The sequence below is a fragment of the Pholcus phalangioides genome, unplaced genomic scaffold, assembly GCF_987345545.1.
Source record: "Pholcus phalangioides strain wild (caught in Gottingen) unplaced genomic scaffold, Ppha-v1.0 ptg000011l_1, whole genome shotgun sequence".
Lineage (NCBI taxonomy): Eukaryota > Metazoa > Arthropoda > Arachnida > Araneae > Pholcidae > Pholcus > Pholcus phalangioides.
In genome coordinates this window covers 11,291,668-11,317,308 of record NW_028301604.1, presented here as the reverse complement: position 1 = coordinate 11,317,308, position 25,641 = coordinate 11,291,668, and the positions used below count along the sequence as shown (strand labels likewise).

General features: G+C 33.6%; 1 protein-coding gene and 1 non-coding gene across 2 annotated transcripts in view; one reads left to right on the top strand and one right to left on the bottom strand.

Moving 5' to 3' along the window:
* Nucleotides 1–25,641, top strand: part of LOC149080053 (protein scribble homolog) — an 87,560-nt gene that overhangs the window by 27,060 nt on the left and 34,859 nt on the right. Inside the window, exons 12-18 of the mRNA XM_089238998.1 lie at nucleotides 4,425–4,541; nucleotides 5,714–5,777; nucleotides 6,100–6,257; nucleotides 9,448–9,550; nucleotides 9,682–9,803; nucleotides 12,919–12,996; nucleotides 20,514–20,636. Coding sequence (XP_089095124.1) covers nucleotides 4,425–4,541; nucleotides 5,714–5,777; nucleotides 6,100–6,257; nucleotides 9,448–9,550; nucleotides 9,682–9,803; nucleotides 12,919–12,996; nucleotides 20,514–20,636 — 765 coding nt within the window. The remainder of the gene's footprint in view (nucleotides 1–4,424; nucleotides 4,542–5,713; nucleotides 5,778–6,099; nucleotides 6,258–9,447; nucleotides 9,551–9,681; nucleotides 9,804–12,918; nucleotides 12,997–20,513; nucleotides 20,637–25,641) is intronic.
* On the bottom strand, nucleotides 22,097–22,168 carry TRNAT-AGU (transfer RNA threonine (anticodon AGU)). The gene has a single exon. It is a non-coding gene; the product is annotated as a tRNA-Thr (tRNA).

Genomic DNA, 25,641 nt, shown 5'->3' with positions numbered 1-25,641 from the left:
TTACTTCAATTTTTCAACATTTTCACTTTGACTCAAACCTAAAATCTTTGAAAAGTGATATATATGGCCATCTGGTGGCTCGTCGTCCATGAGCTATTAGCTGATCGGTTTCACCGTCCATTGCACGGTTCCGTTCGGCATATATACGCTCTAGCGAAGGAAAATCTCTATCTCCTCTGTAGCTTAGTGGTCAGAGCACTCGTCCGGCAATCGAGGGAACCGGGTTCGACTCCCGGTAGAGGCAGAGATGAGTTTTTTCCTTCCTTAAAAAATTAACATCTCTAATAATAAATATCTTCACAACATCCAGTCTTCTGTATATCTTGTAAAAATGATATTACTTCTATCCATCGAATCCATGTAATTTTTGATATTATAAGAATGTGTCATTGTTATAGTTTTCAAGCATGTTTTTTCCCTATTAAAAGCCATAAACCATAGGATGATTACTGACAGGTACAATAATTAACATTCAACCAGCTATGATCATTTTAGATTAGATTGTAATTATTTATTACCTGTTTCTCAGAACTCAGCAGACACAATAAGCACCAAAGAAGTGGATTTCAATTGTTTGAAATACGACCATATGTTGTCCTTTTGGAATTTTTTTTCCGGTGTGCACAATGTTCTGGAAGGTCAGAAACTGCATTGAAAGCATTTGGGAGGGTGCTGTTCTGCTAATAGGCAACATGTTGATGCTCTTTTATTTAGAAAACTTTTAAAGAAATGGACTTGATGTACAATAATACCCTGGAGTTACATGATAGGTGGGACCTACGGTAGCCTGGTAAGTTTAATTTGTGCATGTCTAGGCATCATTTTGCATATAAATACTAGTTAATAGCAACCCAAATTTGAGAAAAATCACCTATCTTTTGGTAAAAATCACAATGCAAAATAGTTATCCCTGATCAGTGTACTAAATGTAAAGTAAAAAGTTGTTTTGATAATGATGGCTTCATGAAATCTAAGTTCCCTCATGGCCACAATTAGGTGCTTCAAAAAGTCTATACTCCCTGTAATATGTGCAAACCTACATCATGTGTGGTATGCTTGAATTGTTTTTATAAATCTTTTGTTTCGGAGGGCAAGGAAGAGCATTCACTTGTGAGTTGAAATTAAGTAAAAGATACAGACCCAGTGAAATATCATTGATGAGCATTAACAAATTTTTTAAGGCTGGCAATAAGGTTGGACTTCAGATATGAAATGACCATTCTGCAACATGGCAGATGGCACTACCAAGCTTTAGAATAACATTTCTATAAGAGTCACTACAAAGTTTTCATCTTTGACCACTTCTCCAGCTTATACTGTAGACTTATCTATTTCAGTATCAAGAGAGGAATTCCTCTGTATGCTTCGGACCACTCGTATATATACTGTAGACTCAAAAATCAGCGCAGGTCAGCACATATACTGTTATGATCGACCAAAAACTTTCTTACTTGATTATAACTTACTAATCGCTACCAATTCAGCAATTATCCTATGACTAGTGACTACACTTGAATTTGAGTTATGTGCATTTTCACGCAAAATTGTGTAACTCAGATTTTGCGTAAGTCTGGGTATTGCTGTATTATTTACTTTTCTTAGATACAGAAACCAATAAGCAAAGCAAACAATTATTCTAGATTGAAGTAATGGTGATGTTCACTGGCATATATATATATATGTGGGGGGGGGGGCAGATAGCTGAGATTCTTTCAGAAGAAAAAAAATTATGATTCCTTCCCCTGATAAAATCCTGCCTATACTCATATGATGATGTCATAGTTTTTTAAGTGATGTATTATACAGGGGTGGGAACACTGCTCCAAAATTAACATCTTTTGCCATCATACTCCAATAGTGTTTTTGTATTTTTCTGCACCAATTAGCCAAAATATTGAATTTTGTTTCAGTATGCCCAGAATTTCGGAAAGGACGACAAAAAATTTTTGTTCCTCTTGCCGCGAAACAATTCTTCCGAGAAGAGCATGTTTTATACCTCTGTACTTTTCAGCACCACCTCCTCCCATCTTCTGTAGTCATGCTATCTCGTGACCTTGAAAAAATAGAGGTCTCTGTTGGAAAGTAGTTTGACTACACTGCAAAGTACAGTGTTTGGAAATTTTGTGGGCTAACCCTGTGTGTGCTTTTCATGCTTTGTAAGCACTACAGATATGTTTTACATTTGAACAAAAATTTTCAATCGAAGAATATTTCATTTTTATTTACCCTTCGCAACTTTAACCCAAAACAGTTTTTTTTTTAAGTGCTACAAGCATTTTGAGCCAATAATCTCTCTGGTTGAAAGAGTTGCCAGAAGTCCAGAAAAGTTTGCAAAATTAGAGAGAAGGTAGTAGGATTTTTTTTTTTTTGTGAATCAATTTTTGCATTTTCCCGGCAAGCTCCCGCGCTCAACTTTGTCATAGATATTGGATTGGGATAACTGCGGCCCTTTATTTAAACTATTGGCACCTCATCAGGCTTTCCGTCATGAAACCCCAATAATATCCATGATCGTGCAACTGAAGATGGTGTGCAATTGTCTTTAAGCTTTAAAGCACAAATGTGAGTCAGTTTCCGTTTTCAAAAAAAGAAAAAAGTCTCCACTGCAATCAGCGGAAATTCCTGTAGTCTATCGTCATTTCATCAAATCCTGATGTTTTGTGAAAAAAAAATTCATTCCGGGAGTAAAAGAGCAAGTCCACCAAATCATGAATGCTAATTTAGAAACTTTGCCAAATAACAAGCGTTAAATCACCAATGTTGCCAAATAACAAGTGTTAAATTGCCAATATCGCCAAATAATGAATGTCTAATTTCCAATTTTACCAAATAACCAGTGCTAAATCGCCAAACATCATGCTAATTCTTCCGAAATTCTCTCCAATTTTGCAACAATTTCTTTCAGAGTATAAAAAAATTGAAAACTTATAGAATATCTTTTAGCCCATTTAAACTGCTGCTGTTCCCGACAGCAAATAGTGCTCTCAGTAAGCAAAAAGTGTGTCATCTTAAATAGACTAGTGTGAAAAATTTTATGACTGCAATTTTATTGATACAAGGTGTCAAAAGCTGAAACACACACCAAAAACAAAAAACAAACTGATGAAAAAATGTTTGATAACAAAAGACAATGCAGGTGTATTATTTTGAAAAGGGGGGAGGGGTGTTAACGAAAGTATTCTTGTAAGTTAATTTTGCTGCTCCGAAATGGACTTTGTCACTTCCCACCCCTGATTATATGAATTTTAATTCTGTGGATATTTTTTCTTGGTCAAGGAGTGATGCAATCTTTATTGCTTTTGATGAAAGATAACGTAAAATCCTTACTTCAGTGAAACCCTGTTTATAGAATATTCAAGAGGCCACATGAAAACATTATATGAATGCGAAAATTATACTAATGTAACTTCTCTTTGAAAATACTGTCTCCCAATCTACAATTTTTAAAGAAAAATGTTACAGCAATGCAATGGTTTAATTACATTTGAAATTTTGTTACATAGGGTGCATAGTTCTTGCCGCAGAGAGCAACAGACCTACAATGCTACAATTATTCATTCATTACACTTCACTCACTATAAGTTGAGAAAAAACTCATAGTTTAACAACATTGATTGCAGATGGCAGCACTACACATAACACGCAGTACACCTGAAACAAACTTCATGAAAGGTTCACTATACATACACGCACATTCCAACATGTACCAATTCGTTAGAAGTTTTGCAGAGGAATATGGACAATGTGCATGTCTGGTTTAATAGTAGTAGTAGGATGCATAGTTAACAGCACTAATTGCAAATTACTGGTGAACCATTGATCCTAGAGGCATACTTCCAATTAGAAAAAATATCCACACAAATAATGTGTAGACCTTAGATAAGTCATTCATATTGCAAGGGTACTGTAGATATATATTGCAAATCTAAGTATAGTTATTATAAAATAAAATAAAAAACTTTTTATATGGACACCCTGTGCTCAAAAACCCAGTTAGAAAGTTGTTGCTCTGTCTCTCCTAAGGCCAAAAAAAAAATCCATGTTTCTATGTGCAATATTTGCTGAGATATTTAAATTCAAAAAGCAGAGGACAGTTGGGAAAGAAAATCTAAAGGTTGAGCCTAAACCTTTAGATTTTTCTTTTCCCCCACGTTGAAATCCTGACTTTTTTAGACAATCGAACCTTTGAATGTGCTATTCTCAAAAGTAACTTTTTGCACTTTCATGGTTTTTGTGTGTGCCAAAACGATCTATTTTATGCAGTTTACTGTCATGACTTCACATGCAAGTAATTTTTTAAAATTTTGTAACATTAGATCAATCTAAAATACCCAATTTGTGTTACTGCAGTTTTTATACAGTTATGATTTTACTGTCAAAATTAAAATTATTAGTGATGTTTACATGCTTTTTCTTTACTTTAGCCACGTCTAGTTCGCCATGCTACCCCCTACATAAAAGAATTAAAAATGAAGCAAATGAAACTTTTGGCTGATAAACTCAAAGATATTGATGGCCAAGTCCTAATTGCTGCTGATAAAGTTAGTATAAAAAAAGTTTTCTCACGATTTTAAATCATGTATGTATAAGTGCTAAGTGCTTTTAATAAATTCTTGGCCTAATAGAAATCTGAATATAGTAACAGGTGATATATATATAATCACTTACCAGTAACTAAGATTTACTAGTTAATTGGAAAAAACAGTTTATATGTATATACAGGGTGATCAGCGAATAAGCCCTTATTTCAAAATTAAATATCTCTACAACAAAGATCAATAGAATTATGCGGTAAACTGTACGTTTATTAGCAAAACTGTAAGAATGTTGTACAGAAATTTCGAAAATTTAGTTTTTTTTTAATTTTTTAAAATTTAAAAAAAACAAAACAAAACTGGAGATTTTGGGGTTCCGAAAATCCTCATTTGTGTGAAGAGAAACCACTGCATTCGCCTAAAGTTACTGCATGGGCTGCGGTATGCGCCAGAGGCATTATCGGCCCCTTCTTCGGGCGAGAAATGATTACTACTGAACGTTACGTTACAATTTTGGAACAATTTGTCAGCACACATGGCGCATACCGCAGCCCATACAGTAACTTTAGGCGAATGCAGTGGTTTCTCTTCACACAAATGAGGATTTTCGGAATCCCAAAATCTCCAGTTTTGTTTGTTTTTTAAAAATTAAAAAAAATTTTTAAAAAAACTAAATTTTCGAAATTTCTGTACAACATTCTTACAGTTTTGCTAATAAACGTACCGTTTACCGCATAATTCTATTGATCTTTATTGTAGAGATATTTAATTTTGAAATAAGGGCTTACTCGCTGATCACCCTGTATATCAAATGTATTGATCACAGTATATTCATATTCACTATAAAATGATTCAAGCATTATATATACTACTACTGAGAAATTTGCTTTCAATCCTTATGTTGTTTTATGTCATGACAGTTAAATACTGGAGTTTACTCACTCAATTCATCATAAGAAATTGCAAAAAAAAAACTCTGTAGTTAAGTTGATAGTTGTTCTCTGATAGTTGTTCGAGTTAGCTCAAATTGCACTGCATTTTCTTCATTGTGCATGATTCACAATATTTCATGAATGTTCTGAAATCCTATATAAGAAATATTCCATTCCTTTCTTCTGCTATTAAGTATTGTTCTGTATCAAGTCAGTTTGTGTTTGATTGTATTTTTCTTTATATAGGAAAATAATCCAGATTCTTTTCGCCCTCAGCGGCTTTTGGATGTAAATGAAATTTCAAATGATGGTAAATATTTCAATGTTAATTTTGAATTTATTTTCTGAAGTTCATCCTATTTACCAGCATTAAGCAGTTATGGTACTTGAGGCATCTGTACTAGCATTCATCTGTAACTTGATTTAAACATGATCTCAGTTGTCTTAAAATGTTTTATACTATTGTTTGTGGCTCATTAATTTTGATGTTGCATAATATTACATGCAAAAAAATGAAAAGCTAATCAGTGGAACTGATGTTTTAGTGCTCATAAAATGAAAATTAGGTGCAATAATTATTATTTTTCTGCCTTATCTATTATTTACTAACATAATATATTTTCTCTCATTAGATGTAGGTGTTAGTCAAAAGGAAGAAACAAAGGAACATTCCAAAGCAGATGTAAACTCTACAATAGTAAAAGGAGTTACAAATGTTTCAGAAAATCTTATCCTGAAATCCCAAAATACTTCCAAAGTTGTTGCATTCTGTGAAAACCAAAGTCAAGTGGTAAATCTCTCAGTCCTAAGAATGTTTCCATTTTAGACCATTATTTACTTATTTATACAATAATGTTGACGGAAGTAATGTTTTATATTTTTCAAAAATATAAAGCATGGTGGGTGAGTCAATGACAGTGGAGGAAGTATGTTCTAGTTAATGCAAGAGCAAACTGCGCTAAAACGGGTCTGTTGCTGCAAGATTAGCCGGAGCGCCGGATCCCTGCGCATTTGCCCCAATTCTGATTTGTGGTGTGGGTTGTTTTGAAAGTGTTGGCAGATTTTCTGATTCCGTTAGCAGGAGGGAATATAGAGAGGTGCAATCGCCCTTCCCGAGAGCCAAATAATATGGGAACAATTGGTCTGGCCCGTAAAATGTGGGATGATCAAAAGAACCTACACAAAATAGATCACCCCTCCTGACACCTTGTCCTGACTCTGTGCTTGTCTGACAGTCTGTGCCAATTGGAGTGTCCAAAGGAGTGCTTCCACGCACGCGAAAATCTCCTGCAGTGTACACACCTCATCTACTGGGTTCACCTCCCTGTGCGTGTAAATGGTGCGCTGGCTGTCAGAATCAAAAATCTTGTGCTATGTTTGTACTCTAACACAATGGTTTCAGCTCTCGTAAGCAATGTTCCCTCTACCCAGCTCTGATCTTTTTTGTTTGTTTGTTTGTTTGCAGCATAAAGAATAATGCAGTCTGTAAGGAAATTGGCTCATTTGTTCACATTCTATTTGGACTGGTTTTGCAGTTTGGCATGATGATTGGTTGGCTACCAGTGTGCGCTTCACATAGAACAAGGTGCTCGATCGCTCACACCCCACTCCATTTAACGTTGTTCTAGGCTCTTCTGCTCTGATTTGAGTCCACTATTACTACTCTTCGTAGCATTACAGCGCCGGTGTGAACCCGAGTGTGTTCAAGAGTTTTTCACACACAGGACGCATTTTCAGTGACTGCTCCCACAAAGCTTGTTTTGGAAAGTTTTGTCGTATGTGCAAAAGGAGCTCTAATACGCCAAAAATATTGGTAGGGGTGTCTAGGTAGTCCCGTAACTAAGCTGAAGCAACTAAAGCCCCGAGCTGAATGGAGGGTTCCTACAGAAAATGTGCACTTATTTTGCATAATAATGTTTCATAACCCTTTCAAAGAGGACCCAAAGGAAGAGTCTGCTCCAGAGCTCCGAGAAGGCATGCTACGGCCTTGGTCTAGGGTTACCATACGACCAAAAATATGACCTGGAAGGTCGTATGCAGGGATGGATTGCATTGGATATTCATGGATTATTTAAGAGCATCAGAATTCTATCAAAGTTGCTTGGGGGTGGGGAACTTATGTGGCCTGAGCTTCTAGGTTCCAGTACCTGTGGTGTGTTGTATTTGAATGAACTTTAAAATTTTTGTAAATTGAAAAAAATAAAATAAATTATTGTGCTATATGTTGTCGGGAGGGGGGTTGCAGAAATTCTTGCTTTGCCTTCCAGCATGCATGTGTATGTTTTAGGAAAAGTCAAATAATGGGTTTTGTCATTTCAGTATTGCATGCTTTAGCAGTGACATGAGAAAAATTTTTAATGGACTAATTTTTGTGAAGAAAATTTATTTAAAATTATCTGTTCTAATCATTTTTAGCAAAACCTACAGCATTTTGGGGGGAAATTACCTCTTATATTGTAGATATAGTTCATTTTTACTCCTGCTCCATTTTCAAAATTTCTGCTCCAAAAATGAAAATTTGCTGCTCCAAAATGGATGAGTGGCACTTGCATCCCTGAGAAACTAAATTTAAAGTAATCAGTGGAAGCAGAGATAGGGTTTATCTTACGTGGATGGTCAAGTGTGCTAGAGATATGTGTTGACTTGTAGATAGTACTAGAAGTATCAAAATTTAGATGTCCATGGAGAATTTGAAAAAGCATGGTTAATCAAGAAAAAAGAATGGTTTGTACTAAGATGGAGAAGATTAAGTTTGCGTTTTAGTTCAGAAAAAAGACACAAAAGAGGACCAACTATCATGGATATAGCTAGGGGAATTTATTTTGTATTTGTTCCAGCTCAGCTTCTCTATATTACTTGCAGTGTTGGTGTCCCAGATTTCGGAAGCATAAGAGAGAACTGGAAAAATATAGGTATGGTTACAGAGTAGTCTAACATCGCGAGTAGAATGCTTAAGGTTGCAGTGAAGAAAGAATAGTTTATTGAGACATTTCTGGTAGATATAATTGATATGTTTATTCCAACACAGAGAGAGAAGATTATTAGAATTACTTTCAAACAAAGTGTGAAATGGACTTTCTAACTATTGCAATTTTTTTATAAATAGTCCAGGATGAGCTTAACTCACCTACACCCTGTTTACTGTAGTTGAATTGTGCATTCCCTATTCTTACTTTCTTCTTTTGAAAATGCTGTTTTTTATTTTTATTAGAAATTATTTCCTTTTCTTCAGAAATATATATTTTTCAATTGTGTGCACATTATTTGCATAAACTGATGTTCATACACTACTAGAAAAAAAAAATAGGAAGAACATCATTAGCCCCTTCCAGGCTCACTTTATTCCAAGTTTGAATATCAAAAATATCTCTTGTTTTTCATGATCAGGACTTTTGTGATCAGAAATGTTTAAATCATGATAGCAAAGTTAGTATCATGGCTAATATGCAGCACTATCATCTTTGACATATCTATATGCCCAAGCTACAAGATAGTAATCAATGTCTTGAGGCATAGCAACATTTATTTTGCCTAAAAATTAACATAAAAGATAACCAGTCATAATCTTATGAGAAGTTGAACCCATATGAATAGGAATGCAGACTTCCAGAGGTAGAAACACCCTTTATGTGCAGGAATGAAAAGTTATCGCTTCCCAGAGAATAGCTGTGTGTGTTGCTGGCATATGCAGAATGGAAGCAGCTCATTACCATCTGATCCATGAATGTGTAAACAACTATCAAAGGCTTTTAAATGAAATCTGTTTCCATCTCTAAAAATGTCAGAATGCCTTTGTGTTCCCTTGTAAACTTTGTAAACTAGTTTATGTCACTCTGCAAATGTTAACTGTGATAAGGGTTGAAAAATATACAGTTTTCCCTAGGGAGAGGAATCAAAATTTCAGTCTTTATTGTTAAATTTTATGCAGACATTATTTATTGAGTTCTTTCATTAAAACCTTATGTATAACATTATTTCAGGAAAAATCTTTGGATGACACATCTGAAGCTGACCTTTCAGTTGATGGTGATTCAAAACATAACTTGCATGCTATACCTCCCCAGCTGTTATGTTCCAAAAATGGTGAAAAATATCTTCTCTCATTGCTGAAATTAATTTTGATATGAAATTATTGTTTGTCAATGAAAATAAGAAAAATTTAAACAGTCATTTTTATGTTATTTTTTTATACCAATCTTTTCTTCATTCATTAGCAAACCACTTTGCACATTTGATCACAGAAGTCTTGACAATTTTTTTGCATCGAGAATCCAGTGGTTTAGGATTGAGTATTGCTGGAGGAAAAGGATCAACCCCATTCAAAGGAGAAGATGAAGTGAGAAACGATATGTGAATATATATTCATATTTTCACCTTATAATGAAAATCCTGTACATAAAAATTTTCCAACTGTACTGGAAGAGCAAAAAAAAAGATGGGATGTCCCATTAAACCACCCCCCACATGAGTGGTACTTTTTCTCCCCATTGAAAGTAGATCAAAGCTGATTATTTTTTTAACAGCTGTAATTGGTGAGATGGTGTTCTCAATCTAAAATTGTCCAAAAGTCATGTTCGAAAAAAATTTATGTACAAGGTTTTCATTATGAGGTGATGATATGTGTCTGTTTGATTTATGTATTTATTTTTTTATCAATTTTATTCAGCATCAGATGTCAGTAATGTGTTATATTTGAAATGTGTGTGCTCCTACTGCAAGTATTCACGTGCTATCAACTGCATGAACTTTTTTGCTTTACCAAAAAAAACATTTAAATTTAATTGTAATGAATCTTTTTTTTCCCCACTTAATAACGCTTCTCATATGTAATAAAATTTGATGACTGAAGAGCACATTTTCACTCAGTTTAGTTGAAACACTACTGAGCAGATATAAAAGAAATGTTTAGTTTAATATCAAGGGATAAATATGCATTGAATTATGATTCCATGTGAAAAACATAAAGGATTTTATCTATTCATTCTCATTTCTACTATATACGTATATCTCTTGCTTTATGCGATTTCGTTATAATGTAATTTTGAGAAGTTAATTTTAAAAATTGCAACCCGCAAAATTTGGTCTGTAGTTTGATTTCACTCCTGAAAATGAGCATACGAATTAGAGATATGAAATAGTTAAAATGACAAAATCCATTAGATTCATTGATGTACATGAGACAAATGTGGAAGAAACACTGAAATCCATTTGATCAGAACTTGCTAATCAACGTCTTTTGGTAAAAAGTGCCAACGATGCCAAAAAATCAAATAAGGCTCTTCAGGAAAGAAAGCATCTGTTCACTAGAATAAATCCAAAGTAGTGAAAAGATGGGGGGGGGGCGAGTTTAAATTTATATGTATGGCCTAAATTGAATTGGACTATTTATAAGTTGAAATAATTAGTTCATTTAAAAAAAATTATTTTATTGTTAAAAGTGGGGTTTATTTTTTATCCTTCTGAAGGAACACGCCCCCCATCTTATCCATGTTAAATTCAACTCACTTTATGGGATTTCATCCCACACTACTATTTTGTATTTTGTGGACCCAATCAATCATGTAAAGTGAGGGACACCTATATAGGGTGAAAAGTCTGTTTACCTCAAATAACTTATAAATTGTTGGCTATAGAAACATATTTTCAATAAGAAAAAGTATTAAAACACCTGCCCATCTTACATGTGTCATTTATTTTATTGAGGGCCTGTATGTGTACCAAGATACAAAATTTAATTTTTTATATGGTCCCCCTATTCTTCAACTTCTAATTAGAAAGTTTTTGTCCTGTCTCCTCTGAGCCCAACAGAAAAACTCCATGTTTCCAAGTGCAATATTCATTGAGATATTTGAATTAAAAAAATTGCTGAAAATGAAGAAAAGAACCATGTGAACTAATGAGCAAGGTCATTCCATGCTTCATAAGCAGTTCTTTTCCTTATATATTACAAGGAAAAAAATTTTCTGACTATGTAGATCTGTGAGGAAAAAAATAAGTTAAATTTTACAATTTTATCTAATATTAATTTCTTTATGTAAAAGTATGATAGTCTGAATGCTTATTTTATTTAATATTGAAATGCATAATTTTTTTCATAGTTAATAACAGGTGTATATAGAAAGCCAAAAAAAATCTATTTTGAATTGCACTGCTTACACAGGACTTTGAAGAGGACTTACAGAGCCTCATAATTGCACATAAAAAAATGCATTGAAGTAATGTTACATTCCAAATATATAACTACCTTCTTTGTGTGTGATTCAATTTATTATAACAAAATAAATTTGGGTTGCAAACTTGAAAGTAAAAAAAAAAAAAAGCAAACAAAACATTTTTTAACAAATTAGTAAAATTACAGCTATGCATGTTCTGCTACAAACAAAGAGTTGTTGTTTATTGGAACATCTACCAGCGCAAATTAAAAATATAAAATGAAAAGAATATGACCTCACCTTATATGCAAAGGTGATTCTGCATTTTTATCTTCAAACTGGCTGCAGTAATGAATGTTTAAAGGACTCTTTGAACACCGGCAAAGCTATGCATTTAAGGGTTAAAACATTTTTGCAATTGGAAGTTTTTGTCTACGCCTAATGGTTGAGAAGAAAATGGCCGAGCTAAAGACTTTCTGGACATGCTATATAGCCTATGCATATGTTCAATTTGAGTGGGTTCTACTATATGAACTTTGTCATAAATATTAGTTGAATGGCAGTTAACTTTTTCCATAAATAGATATATTTCAAAAAGAAATCTGACTATATACAATGATACAGAATTGTTAAAACTAAACTTTCCTATCTCAGAGGGCTCAGGAACATGTTCCAATTGTTACAATGGTTTTGAAATTTAAACAACATACACTTCAAATAATGCTCTTACCATTTATCAAATGAAAATAAAGTACAAATTTTTTTCTAATGGAGGCACCGCTGCCTCACAAATCATTTCTTGAACTTTCAATATGTCTCTGTTGGTTTTAAACAATGTTTTCTATTTCTAGTTCTACTAAAAATGACTTGTAAATCTTAACACATCTGAACAACTGCATTTTTTTGCCTGTTCTGAGATATAGACTTACTGCAATCGAGCTGTGTAAAACAGGATTTCAAGAATGGAAGACATTGAAATCCAAGAGAAACACATCAAACATCTAAAAAATGATTTGTGAAGCAGTGATGACACTCACCTATTAGAGAATTTCTTCATTATGTTTATATGATAGATAGTGAGCATGTCATTTTAAGTGTCTGTTATTCAAATTTTATGCCATTGTGACCAATAGAATGCCTTCCAGAACCCGAACCAGAATTTTTTTATCTATTTATTTAACTTCATATACAATCAATTCAACGTCATAACTTTATGGAATTATATTAATTATTTTTAATATAAAATCCAATAAGTATGTGTTTTTTATTAATAAATATTTATTTTGTTGTTTGTTTCAGGGAATATTTGTGTCAAAGTTGACAAAAGGTGGTCCTGCAGAAAAATCTGGTTTGAAAATAGAAGATAAAATACTGAAGGTGATTGAGATGCTTAAATTAAAAGTTTACTTTATTGGTGTAAAACTATAAATTTTCAAAATTTTGTGTCATTGATGCCAGCATCTCTATCAGATAAATGGGAAAATTAATCATATATTTTTTTATGTTACTGTATGAAAAAAGAATATCTTGTGTCACATGAAATTACTTGACATTTTATTATGTTTTTGTGTGAGAAAATTTTATCAAGGTCATTTAGAAATCCTTGAGTAAAACATGTTTTTTTATTGTTCTTTACTTATTTCTATGAAAACACAACAAATTTATCACTTTTCACCAAGTTGAAATACAATGAGTTGGGTGGAAGTAATCAAAAGAAGCTATCCATACTTAAAATGAATTTCAACCATATTTTTTTATGGGCAGTGTATTTTAGTTTTTTTTTTACTCAATATTATTTTTTAATTTTTTTTTTTATTTCTTTTACCTTTTTCTTTATTTTTTTTCCTAGCCACCTTGTTGAGCAATTTGCCTGTTCTGGCTTTCGATTTTGTATTTGTAAACAAAAATCTCTAATATTTCTACTTTAAGTGCCCACTTATTTTCTTAAGTTTAGTTGCATATTTCAAATACAATCACACCCACTTCTAATGAAGTTGAAAACAGCAAAACTATTTGTTACATCAATATCAGCTTGAAAAATGTTGTGTTTTTAATCAAAATAAAGCATAATTCACGTACATAGTGCACATTTATTAATAATATGAGCATTCTTAAAACAGATTAAAATGTAGTTGCACCTGATTATAACGAACATGGATATTGTGAATTTTCACATAAAACAGTTTTTCCATGTCCCATGAATTTTGTATTGCTTATCTGTGTTTTGATTTCTTATAACGAATAGCAATTTTAGAAAAGTACACCTATAGCAAATTTTTAACTGGTTTTCAAACAAGAATTTTCGAGAATTAATTTGTAATTACCTTTCTACAATGCTTAGGTACAGCTAAAAATGTGTTTGTTTTTTATTTCCTGGAAGACATTCTATTGGTGTGTTTTTTAGTATTTTTATTGTAAAATCTTTTCTTTTTTTTTTACACTGTTTTCTATCGAGTCCTATTTTGCTTGAAGAAGGTCTTAGAAAAAAGAAAGGAAAGGTTATTTTATTCTTAAGACCACATAACCAGGGGTAAGAACTCTACGCCAATTGCGCCATCCTACTCCAGTAGTGTATTTTCATATTTTTCTGCACCAAATAACCAAAATAGTGAATTTTACCTCAGTATGCTTGGAATTTCGGAAAGGACAGCAAAAAATTTTAGTTTGAGCTGCTGCAAAACGATTCCGAGAAGAGCGTGTTTTATTCCTCTGTACTTTTCAGCACCACCTCCTCCCATCTGTTGTAGTCATGCTATCTCGTGACCTTGAACAAAAAGTGGTCTCTGTTTGAAGTAGTTTGACTACACTGTAAAGTACAGTGTTGGAAAGAATTTTAAGGGCTAACCATGGATGCTTGGATGCTTTTCATGCTTTGTAAGCACTACAAAGATATTTTTACATTTGAACAAAAATTTTCAATCAAAAAATATTTATTTAATAATTAGTTTTTTGTATAATATTTTATTAGGTATATATATTGTTTCTAGTTTTTGTAATTGCCTTTTTAATTAGGTTGCTGTAATTTTGAAGTATATGACATCTACATTTGTTGTGGGAAACTTTTTCTCAGCCACCTCATTAGGCATTTTGCCTGTTGTGGTATTGTATTTGTATTAATTTTTATTTAACCTTCACAACTTTACTCCAAGACAATTTTTTTAAAGCACTGCAAACATTTCGAACCAATAATCCATCTGGTCTCTCGTTGGAATAGTTGCCGGAAGTTCAGAAAGGTTTGCGAAATTAGAAGGAAGGTAGCAGATTTTTTTTTTGTGAATCAATTTTGGAATTTTCTTGGCAAGTTCCCACACTCGTCTTTGTCCCCGAAAATCAGATTAGGATAACTGCGGCCCCTTATTTAAACTATCGGCCCCTTATCAGGCTTTTCATCATGAAATCCCTATAATATCCAGGATCCTGCAGCTGAAGATGGTTGGCAATGTTCTTTCAGCTTTAAAGCGTAAATGTGAGTCAGTTTCCATTTTCAAAAAAAAGACACCACTGCAAGCAGCAGAAATTACTATAGTCAATCATCATTGCGTCAAATCCTGATGTTTCGTGAAAAAAAAATTTCATTCCGGGAATAAAAGAGCAAGTCCGCTGAATTACGAATATGCTAATTTAGAAACTTTGCCAAATAATGAGCATTGAATCACCAATGTTGTCAAATAATGAGTGTTAAATTGCCAATATTGCCAAATAATGAGTGTTAAATCTCCAATATTGCCAAATAATAAGTGTCAAATTTCCAATCTTACCAAATAATGAGCGCTGAATTGCCAAACATAGTGTTGATTCTTCCGAAACTATCTCCCATTTTGCAACAATTTCTTTCTGTGTATAAAAAAAATTGAAATGTTAAAGAAAATTTTTAGCCATTTAAACTGCTGTTGTTCCAGACAGCAAATAGTGCGTCATCTTAAATAGACTAGTGTGAAAAATTTTATGACAGCCGCTCTTTGAAATAAGGTGTCAAAAGCCTGCAACACCAAAAGCAAAAAAAGAAGATGAAAAGACTCCAAATTTGTTATTCACAGTTTTGAAGAGCAAAGAGGAATTGAAGAGAAATTCCAATTGAGAGAGAAAAAAATTCAATGGTGATCTGAACATCTGTAATAAGAGATTCAGAGAAGAAGCTCTTCAAAAAAAAAGTGAGAAGGAAATACAGTATGTTCCGCGTGTGTTCCGCACTGACCCAGGATCCTACTAAAAGGCTTTACATTTGACATGCTTAGTAGGCAAATATGTTTTTAATACAAAACGTTCAATGTCTTAAATCATATGAAGGAAAAATAAACTAGTAGCGGTTAACATATTTTTTGTTCACCTATTTAATTATGTAAAACTTCAATCAAATTTTTTTTTCAATATACAGAATTAATTTTTATAACAATCTATTTTTAAATAGTACTTATATTATTAGAAAATGGGTATGTGCTTGTAAATTGTTTCATTTTGCTTAATCGTACCATTTTCCAAGCCAGTACGGATATAACAAAGTTTGCGTATAATGAAAAAATTCACTGTTTTCTTAAACTTTGTTATAAGTTTGTCCAACTGTAATATATTTTAAGAAAAATTAGAAATTTAATTAAAATCTTCATTAATACTTCATTAATCGCAGAAAATATGTGTCAATCTTTTTTTTTTCCTTATATCATGAACATCAAACATTTTGCATTAAACTTCTTTGAATAATTTAAAAAGAACTACTTCCACATCATTATGAGCTTCTTCTCTAAATCTCTTGTTGATGTTCAGTTCACCATCGGAAAAACTCTCTTCTTCGAAATTGTGGAAATTGAACTTTGAGGAATTCATAGCTTTTATGATACCTAACTTTTTTTTCCCATTTTTGCTTTTCAATTAATTGTATAGCTGCAATTTTTGAAGCAATGGGGGGCATTTTGCACTTATACATTCCCAAAATTAACTCAAATAAGATAAAACCATCACAACCAATATCCTAATCTAATTCACATCCAGTGCTTTGCTGATTAAATTCTTGGAACTAATAAATGTTCCCTGCAAGCAAAATAGGACTCAACCAAGAAAAAAATTTAAGCAATGAGCATTTTAAAGTACTCAAAAATGTCCTAATAGAATGCCTTTCATATATCATCAGTTGTAGCTATATTGTAAAAATGTAAATTTACAGATAAAATTTGGATAAAATTTCAAAAAAGAATTTTGATGATTAGTGGATGAAAACTGGTTTAAAATTTGTTATAGGTGTACTTTGGTGACATCAGTGTTCATTATTAGGATGGGACGAATATTCGGCAGCCAAATATCAGCTTTTTTCAAATTCATCACAATTATAAATAAAATTTGTGTTTTTAATTGAAAATAAACTTATTGGTAATTTCAAATGATTGATATTGAATTTTAATTATGCAATTTATTGTTTTAATTAATGTTAAAAAACTGGTAATTGAAAGATTTTTATGCCATTAGACTGACAATCAAATTTAACAACTATGTATTGTATTTTAATATTACTTACAGAATCAATTTTTTTTTCAACTTTTGTTACCAATTTTATATCTAATTTAAAATGTCAACCATTATTTACTCTCAACTAGTAATGCATCATAAAATTTATGAATTATTTTCTTATTTTTCGGATGTTCTTTGCCACTTTTGCCTCTTTCAGTAGCTTAATGCATTTCTTGTCTATGTGTTCCCCCCTTCAGTTAGTGCATTTCTTCAGTTTGTAATATACAGTGAAACCTGTCTAAGGCAAACACTGTATAAGATGGAAACCTGTTTTAAACCAGAACAAATATATAGTCTTGGGAATAATTAATGCTTTTTCAATCATGGTAAATCTCTTCAAGACAGAAACTGCTTAATGTAGAAACGGAAGGCATATTTAGTCTATTTGTAGATACAAAACTTGCTAAAATGGAAAGAATTTTTGGCCAAGTGCAAGTTTTTGTCCTTTGGATGGGAGGAAAATGAAGTTATTCTGATCTTTTTTGTTAGGCAAACTCTTTCACTTCTCGGAAAAATTATGAATACTTATCTATCTGAACTTCTTCTGAGGGTTGAAAGTGGATTTACTATTCGATATTTAGTAAAAGCTTGTTTTTCATTTAATTTATGATGGAAATGGTGACTTTTGTTAGAAAACACTCCTATTTCTTGGAAAAAAGTTTGATAATTTCAGGAGAGAGTATTATGCAAGAGAGACAATTTAGCCATACCATGTTTTGGCTACTTCAGAGATTTTCATTCAGTGTAGAGATGGTCACCAGCAACAAGAAACGCTTATTCAATTTGAACACGAAAATGGAGTTCGTAGAGGCATAAAAAAGCAAAATTTAAGTGTTACAGATATGTAGAATCTTTTCTTTCACAAACATTATTGGTTGTTGATCTCATTGTCACTGTTTTTTTAAAAAGGTATACAATTTCTCAATTTTTTATTTTAAATACAGTGAAAGCTTGCTACAGCGATACTTGATATAACAATATCCTTTACTGCAACAAATCTCTCTATAATGATATGTTTAGGAAATTTTGGAAACCACTATATTTTTTCTATATTTTGTTCAAAATCGTTTTGAATTTAATTTTAACTTTGTCACTGTTTTTACTTCTTCTGAAGGCATCTGATAACTTCAATATTTTGCACTAAAACATCACAGAAAGCTAAAGGAAGTTATTGGTATTGATACTTTCTGTGTAGGACATGAAAGTGCAATGTGTGTGTGTGGTAAACTTTTTTACAGAGGCAATGCATCTTAGTGAATTTTTTGTTATGAATAAATGCATAAAAGCACATTTTCTGATGGTATTAACAATGTCAATGTAGAAAAGATGACAACAACAGCATAAATTTGATCACGCATTAGGATAATTTTGCCTCAATATAACAATAATCCCTCTATGATATTTTCTCTTGGTCCGCAGAATATTGTTATATCGAGGTTCCATCGTATTAAAAAAATTTCATTACTGACAAAAGTAAGTATTCATTCAGGAAGTAAGTTCTATTCAGGAGAACGTTTTATATTGAAGTTTAACTATATTAGTGCATTTTAAATATGAAATTTCAGATGTATAGTTACTTGAAACAGAAAAACATGAAAAAATTCAAAATAATAGTATGCATGTTTCTGTTTAACACTCATTAGTTTATAGAAGTTAGGGTGATGTTCTCAAAACTTAACTTTCATAAACAATAGAAATAAATCACTGCATATATTTTATATTTTTATGTGCACCTGTCTAGAGGGTCTCTAACGGAAAATAATTTCAGTCTCTTGACCTTCTGTTTTATACAGGTTGCACTGTACTGTACATGTGCATAGGTAAGAGGGTGTATGACATTTTATTGGCAAACCATTGATCCTAGAGGCATATTTCCAATTAGAAAAAATATCCAAATAACGTGTAGTACTCAAATATGTTATTCATGTTACAAGGGGTTGTATGGTTATTAAAATAAAAAATTAACTTTTCATACAGTCCCTGTGTGCCCAAAAACCCAGTAAGGGAAGTCATTGCCCTTACTCTCCTGTTGCTAACAAAAAAAATATACCTTTTTTAAGTGCATTATTAGCTGAGATATTTGAATTTGAAAAATGGAGGAAATTTAGGGAAAAAAACATCATTAAAAATGGGTAAAACGGTTTACCAAGTTTTAATGCTGTTTTTCCTCTTTCCTCTGTTTCTTGAATTTGAATATCTCAGCTAATAATGCACTTAAAAAAGTGGATTTTTTTTGGCAACAACTTTTTAACTGGGTTTTTGAGCATGTGGGGACTGTATGAAAAGCTTATTTTGTTTAAATAATTATACAACCCCTTGCAACATGAATGACATATCTGAGTACCACAAGTTATTTGGATACTTTTTCTAATTAAAACTTTGCTTCTAGGATCAACGGTTCACCAGTAAAATGCCATATGCCCTGTTACCTATGAACCCTGTATATTCATGCTCACTTCCACTTTATTGCAGTAGAATTATGTTTTCGGTTTCATGTTTCCCTTATCCCAGAAATTCATCCTGACATAACCTCTTTCAGAAAAAGGGATACACACCACACAAAATATAATCAGTAAATTTTTAATTTATGAGAAAAATTCCAATTAATATAATTTTTTTTAATTAGTTTGATGTACTTGGCCAAATATTTAAATAAATCTGTGTACCTAAGCATCATTTGGCCATATACCGAATAGCATCTGAATATTCGTCCCATCTCTATTCATTATAAGCCAGTATTTCCCAAAGTGGGCCATCTAAGCTATAGGTTTAGTATAGGATCCTATGGGGTGGCTTGAGTTGAGGTGTGATAAAGAAAAAAAATGTGGAAAAGGGGTTGTGAAATCAAATGTTTGGAAAACTAAATGTTATAAACAATCAAAATAACACAGATAAGCAGTACAAAATTTGCTGGACATGAATAAACTACATTATATGTAAAAAATTTATATCTGTATTCGTTATAAGCAAGTCCAGCTGTATGGAATTTTTTTTCATTAGGAATACTTTGAATGAGAGCCTGAACTAGAAAGAGCTGGCAGCTGCCCTGGGTGGCAAATTTAGGTGGGAACAAAGAATACTGTTATAAAATTATCTAATTTTAAAGTGGTTGGGGAGCCAAAATCATGTTTGCCCCGGGCAGCAAAATAACACAAAAATTCTAGTTGCAGAACTGCTTTGGGTTAGTTCATGCAAATTGAGTTCTTGTTGTAAATCTAACATTTTGGAATTGTTCTATTATTTGAGTTAAAAATATATATTTGATTCACATTTTATAAATCCTTTTATTGTTTATAATATTTTTCATCAAACTGCATGTTCTCTTATTGAATTTCCTCAGTTATTTATGATTGTTTTTGTCTCTTCATTATGTTCTTGAATTATCATGTCCACAGGTCAATGATGTATCTATGGAAGATATTGACCATTATGCAGCTGTGCTGAATTTGAAAAATGCTGGTGATAATATTAAACTTACAATTTTACGTGAAAGAAGTACTCGTGCAGCTTCAAACATGGTAGGCAGTATTTTATTCATTATTATGTGATTACTTCTTGAGGTTTGTTATGAATGAGCAGGGGGACACAACACCTGGAAGAGAAGGATGAGCATTGAGAACGGAAATAAGAAACTTATGAATCAGAATCTAAAATAAATGTCTAATTCAGCCCCTTCTTAACTTTTACAAAATCTGTGAGTTTGAGTATTAGGATCATTACTGGAATTTTTCCTTTTCCATGTGTTGTGTTCTTTATTTTTAAGAAAAAAAATGCCAGTATATTTCCTATTTGAATTATATAAGAATTTTCATCTTTTTTACTTTAAAATTTTATGTTTCTTCAACCTTGCTGCTGTTGCATTGAAATGAGGGAAAGAAGTAACAAAAAAAACACTCAAAATCAACCATTTCTCAAATTATTCATTGAATTGAAGGATGCACTCATGTTACAGAAATGTGCTATACAAACTTGATAGATCATATAATTTGTTATTGTCATGATTGATAAAATTATTTGGGTAAATAATTACTTTTTTTAGTTAAATAAGAGTAAAACTTTCATGAAAAAACATTTTCATGGAAGTTGTATTTTATAACTAATAATCTTATGCAATTCACACACATGCAGAATGATATAGTCTAATTCAGCGGTTCTCAACCAGTGCTCCATGGAGCCCTGTGTGCACTCCCCAGGAGCTCCGCGGCTACTTGAGGAAAATAAAAAACAGTAAATTAAAAAAAAATAATTATAAATATTTTTTAGTAATAAAAATAAATCAGTAACTTTGATGTATAAATAAAAAATAGGCCTATGGAGCTCTGCCATATAAATTATATGCCAGATAGGGCTCCAAAAAAAAGATTGAAAACCGCTGGTCTAATTGATCATAACAATGATTATATTCATTCATTTTTGGAATCCCTTGGGTGCATCTTAAATCATAATAATAGTGATAAAATAAAAATTATAACAGGTGATTTTAATATTTGATGTGTCTGTATATACACCACAACACAAATCCTTTCTCGATACTATGATTCCTTATGGTTTTAAAAATTGTATTTCACAACCTACGCGCATAACTACACATAGTGCAACAACGATATGTACTGTTAAAGTACATTCCCGGTTATTTTTTTGTTACCCAACATAGAATTGGTAATTGAGAATGACAACAATGAAAGACAATTTTTTCCACTAATATTATTGTTTATTAACAACGTTAAATCTGTTAAAACTTTTTTGAATTAAATGATGCAACAATTCTCTCTTCTAAACATTAACACTAAAATATCACAGGATTATTGAAACATCCTCACCGAATCTGTCCAACAGGGTATACTTTGTTCTCACAATTCCAACTACTGAAGATCAGTTCAAGTGCATATAGAAACGTCCTCTCCACTTGTCAATACAAGATTCATCAAAAGACTGGTTATTTGTGGAGATGAAGATTACAAGGAAGAAAATTCATCACTGCCCCCACGGGGACTCGAACCCCGGTCTCTCGCTTACTGGACGAGTGCTCTACCATCTAAGCTATGGAAGCAGATAGAATATTTCAACCTTGGAGCGTATATATATGTTGAAAGGCACCGTACGTACTGTCTTTCGATGAATCTTGTATCAGTTCAAGTCTTCACTCGAAGGCAAAAGTTCAGAAGTATACTACTCCAGGGGGTCCTGTGTGGGTGTAAGCATGTCCCAAAGTCTGCCAGCAATATTCCATCACCAACAAGAGAGTGTCCCCTCTTGATTTCACTTGCAGACCACTGGAACGGATAGGGAGACGACCAACGAGAGGAGAGGCAAATCTACTCTAGCAGCATCACAGGAAACTAATTGTCAACTCTTGGCAACAAAGGAAGAGGAACCCTTCGCACAGAGCGAGGCCAGATGACTCAGCAACAAACCTCTACATAATTGATTATAGAACTCAAGCGTGAGAATGTGTGAATGTATCGATACCTAACATACTGCTGATGTATATGGAAAAACCCTTCATCTCATTGGCTATCCGAGAATGAATCACAACTGAGAATGGACGGCACTGAAATTATCATAAATCTTTCAACAAATAACATCTCATTTGCATATTTATACAAAATAAAACACTAATACAAAACTTTGACATATAGAAATTAGCAACATACAGAATGTAAACATTGGAAACCTGGCCAGGGTCTATAACACTAGGCCTATTACACTTTGAAATTCTCATGATGTTATTAACCACAATGTGGTCTGCAGCCCCACTAACAGCATCAAGGTAGAATATTGCACACTTTTTCATGTATAATTATATTTCAAAACATCACAATTTGATATTGCACAATTATATTTTCATATCCTTCATACAGAGTTAGACGACGACTCTGCAGGATCCCCACCAGCGATCTGAGGGACCCTAGGATCAGGAGAGGAAGGTAATATGACAAGCTTCAGGATCCTCCACACGGGTGTAAGCGGAATTTATGTGGGACATCGGTAGCCTGACCTCTTATCCCGTTCTTTTCCGACAGCCAGGAGACCCCACCCCCTACTGCCAGACTTCGCAAACATAACTGGCCTGAGCCGGAATGCCAGCAGGTACCCCAGGTGATTTCCGGTAACCGAGAGGTCCCTGGGACCTATACAAATACAAATACAAATACAACGCCACAACAGGCAAAATGCCCAACGAGGTGGCTGATAAAAAGATGCCCATAAAAATATGGATGTCATATGTTTCAAAAATACAGCAACCCCATTAAAAATACAATTAACACAAATTACAAACAATATATACACATGATAAAATATTATACAATGCCCATAAAGAATACTTATGGTTGTCTTATTCTAAGAATGGATAGCTTCTCGATTTACCCCAACATGTTTATCGTATTTCTTTTTTAAACGTGTCAATTGTGTTACAATTTACTACCTCCGGGGGTAAGCTATTCCATTTATTAACAACCCTATTGGAGAAAAATTCCCTGCGACACCATAACCTTGCATTGTCCCTCACCAATCGACACTGGTGTCCCCTTGTAAAAGCAGTCGATTGGCGGTGTACTAAAAGTTCATGGTCCATCCTATCCATCCCATTGAAAATTTTGAACACTTCGATCATATCTCCTCGACACCTGCGTTCATCCAATGTAAACATATTCAAAAAATGGAGTCTTTCTTCATAACTCAAGCCCTGTGTGCCAATAAGGACACGCGTAGCTCTTCTCTGCACCCCTTCAACCAAGTCTATGTCCCTCTGTAGGTATGGTCTCCAAAACCTTACAGCATACTCCAGTCCAGGATGAATTAAGCCTCGAAAAAGCGGAAGAATGACTTTAGGAGAACGCGAAGAGACCTTTTTGAAAATGAGACCAAGCATTCTATTCGCTTTTTTGACAACCGCTGAACAATGTTCAAAAAATTAAGTCGCTCGTCAATGAGAATTCCCAAATCGGTGACTCTAGTTGCATCCGGGATAGTGACACCATTCAACTCGTAAGAGAACCGTGGGTTGTTCGAACCAAAATGAGCGACCATGCACTTATCTACGCTAAACGTCATGCTCCATTCATTTGCCCATGCTGCAATCTTGTTTAAGTTGGTCTGGAGCAACTCCCTATCGCTTTCATTTCCGATTACCCCCATTAGCTTCACATCATCTGCGAATTTGCTAGTAATTCCATCGATACCCTGATCGAGTTTGTCGATAAAAAGTGAAAATAGTATGGGGCCAAGGACACTTCCCTGAGGAACTCCACTTGTGACGTCTGTCCAACCAGAGAATTCCCCGTTCACCATAACTCGTTGCGACCTATCTCTTAACCACGATTCTATCCAATTCAGCAAGTTGCCCCCTATTCCAATCTCGTGTAAACGCTTCAAGAGTTTGCCATGTTGGACCCGATCGAATGCCTTCTGGAAATCAAGGTAAACAACGTCGACATTTTTGCTCTTACCCAAAGCCTTAGTCACGTAATCATAGAAGCAAAGGAGGTTAGTTACACATGACTTCCCCTTCCTGAACCCATGCTGATTATCCGACAATACATTATTCTCGTCTATCCACTTCACAAACTGCCTTTTGATGATAATTTCCAAAATTTTCGAGAGGGAGCTCGTCAAACTCACTGGACGATAATTAGACACAGCTTCTCTACTACCCTTCTTAAATATCGGAACAACGTTAGCCAGTTTCCAATCTCTCGGGACGATACCCTCAGCAACACTACTCCTGTATATCTGTGCGACTGGCCCCAACAATTCATTAGCACCTTCCCTGAGAACCCTGGGATAGATATCATCTGGTCCTGGTGCTTTGCTTGCACATACATTTCTTAGAAGATTTAGGACCTCCACGTCTTCCACTTGAATATCGTTGAGCGTTTTATTACCCCATGCAACACCTGTATATCGAATATCATTATCTCCATTAAAAACCGACGCGAAAAAGTCATTGAAAGCACTACACATGCCTACATTGCTCTCTACTTTTGAGCCTCCTATCGTGCGTGGGCCAACTGTCCCCTTATATCCATTATTGACTTATCGAAAAAATGATTTTGGGTCAGAGCCAATGTTATCTGCCAACCTAGATTCAACTTGCTTTTTACTATCCTTTATTGCTTTCTTCAACAGTCTTCTTTTATCAGTAAACAATGATAGGTCACCTCGTCCACTTTTATACTCTCTGAATGCTCTTTTCTTTTCAAGATAAAGGTTCCGCACGCTATCCGTGAACCATAGAGGGTGTGATGTACAAACACGCTTTTTTCGAACAAAGGGTATGACGTCGTGCAAAACAGAGGACAGCTTCGTACTAAATTCTTCCCATTGACTTACCACCCCTACTGATTCCAACCGGTCTTTGAAAACTTCCGCTAACCTTCTTCGCAAAACATCAAAGTTAGTTCTCCGAAAACAAGGAACCAGTCTTTTGTTATCAACCTTACCCGAGGAAAAGTTACAGTGAAATCTGACGATACGATGATCACTGGAAGAAAACTCTTCCCCCACCGAAACATGTTCAAC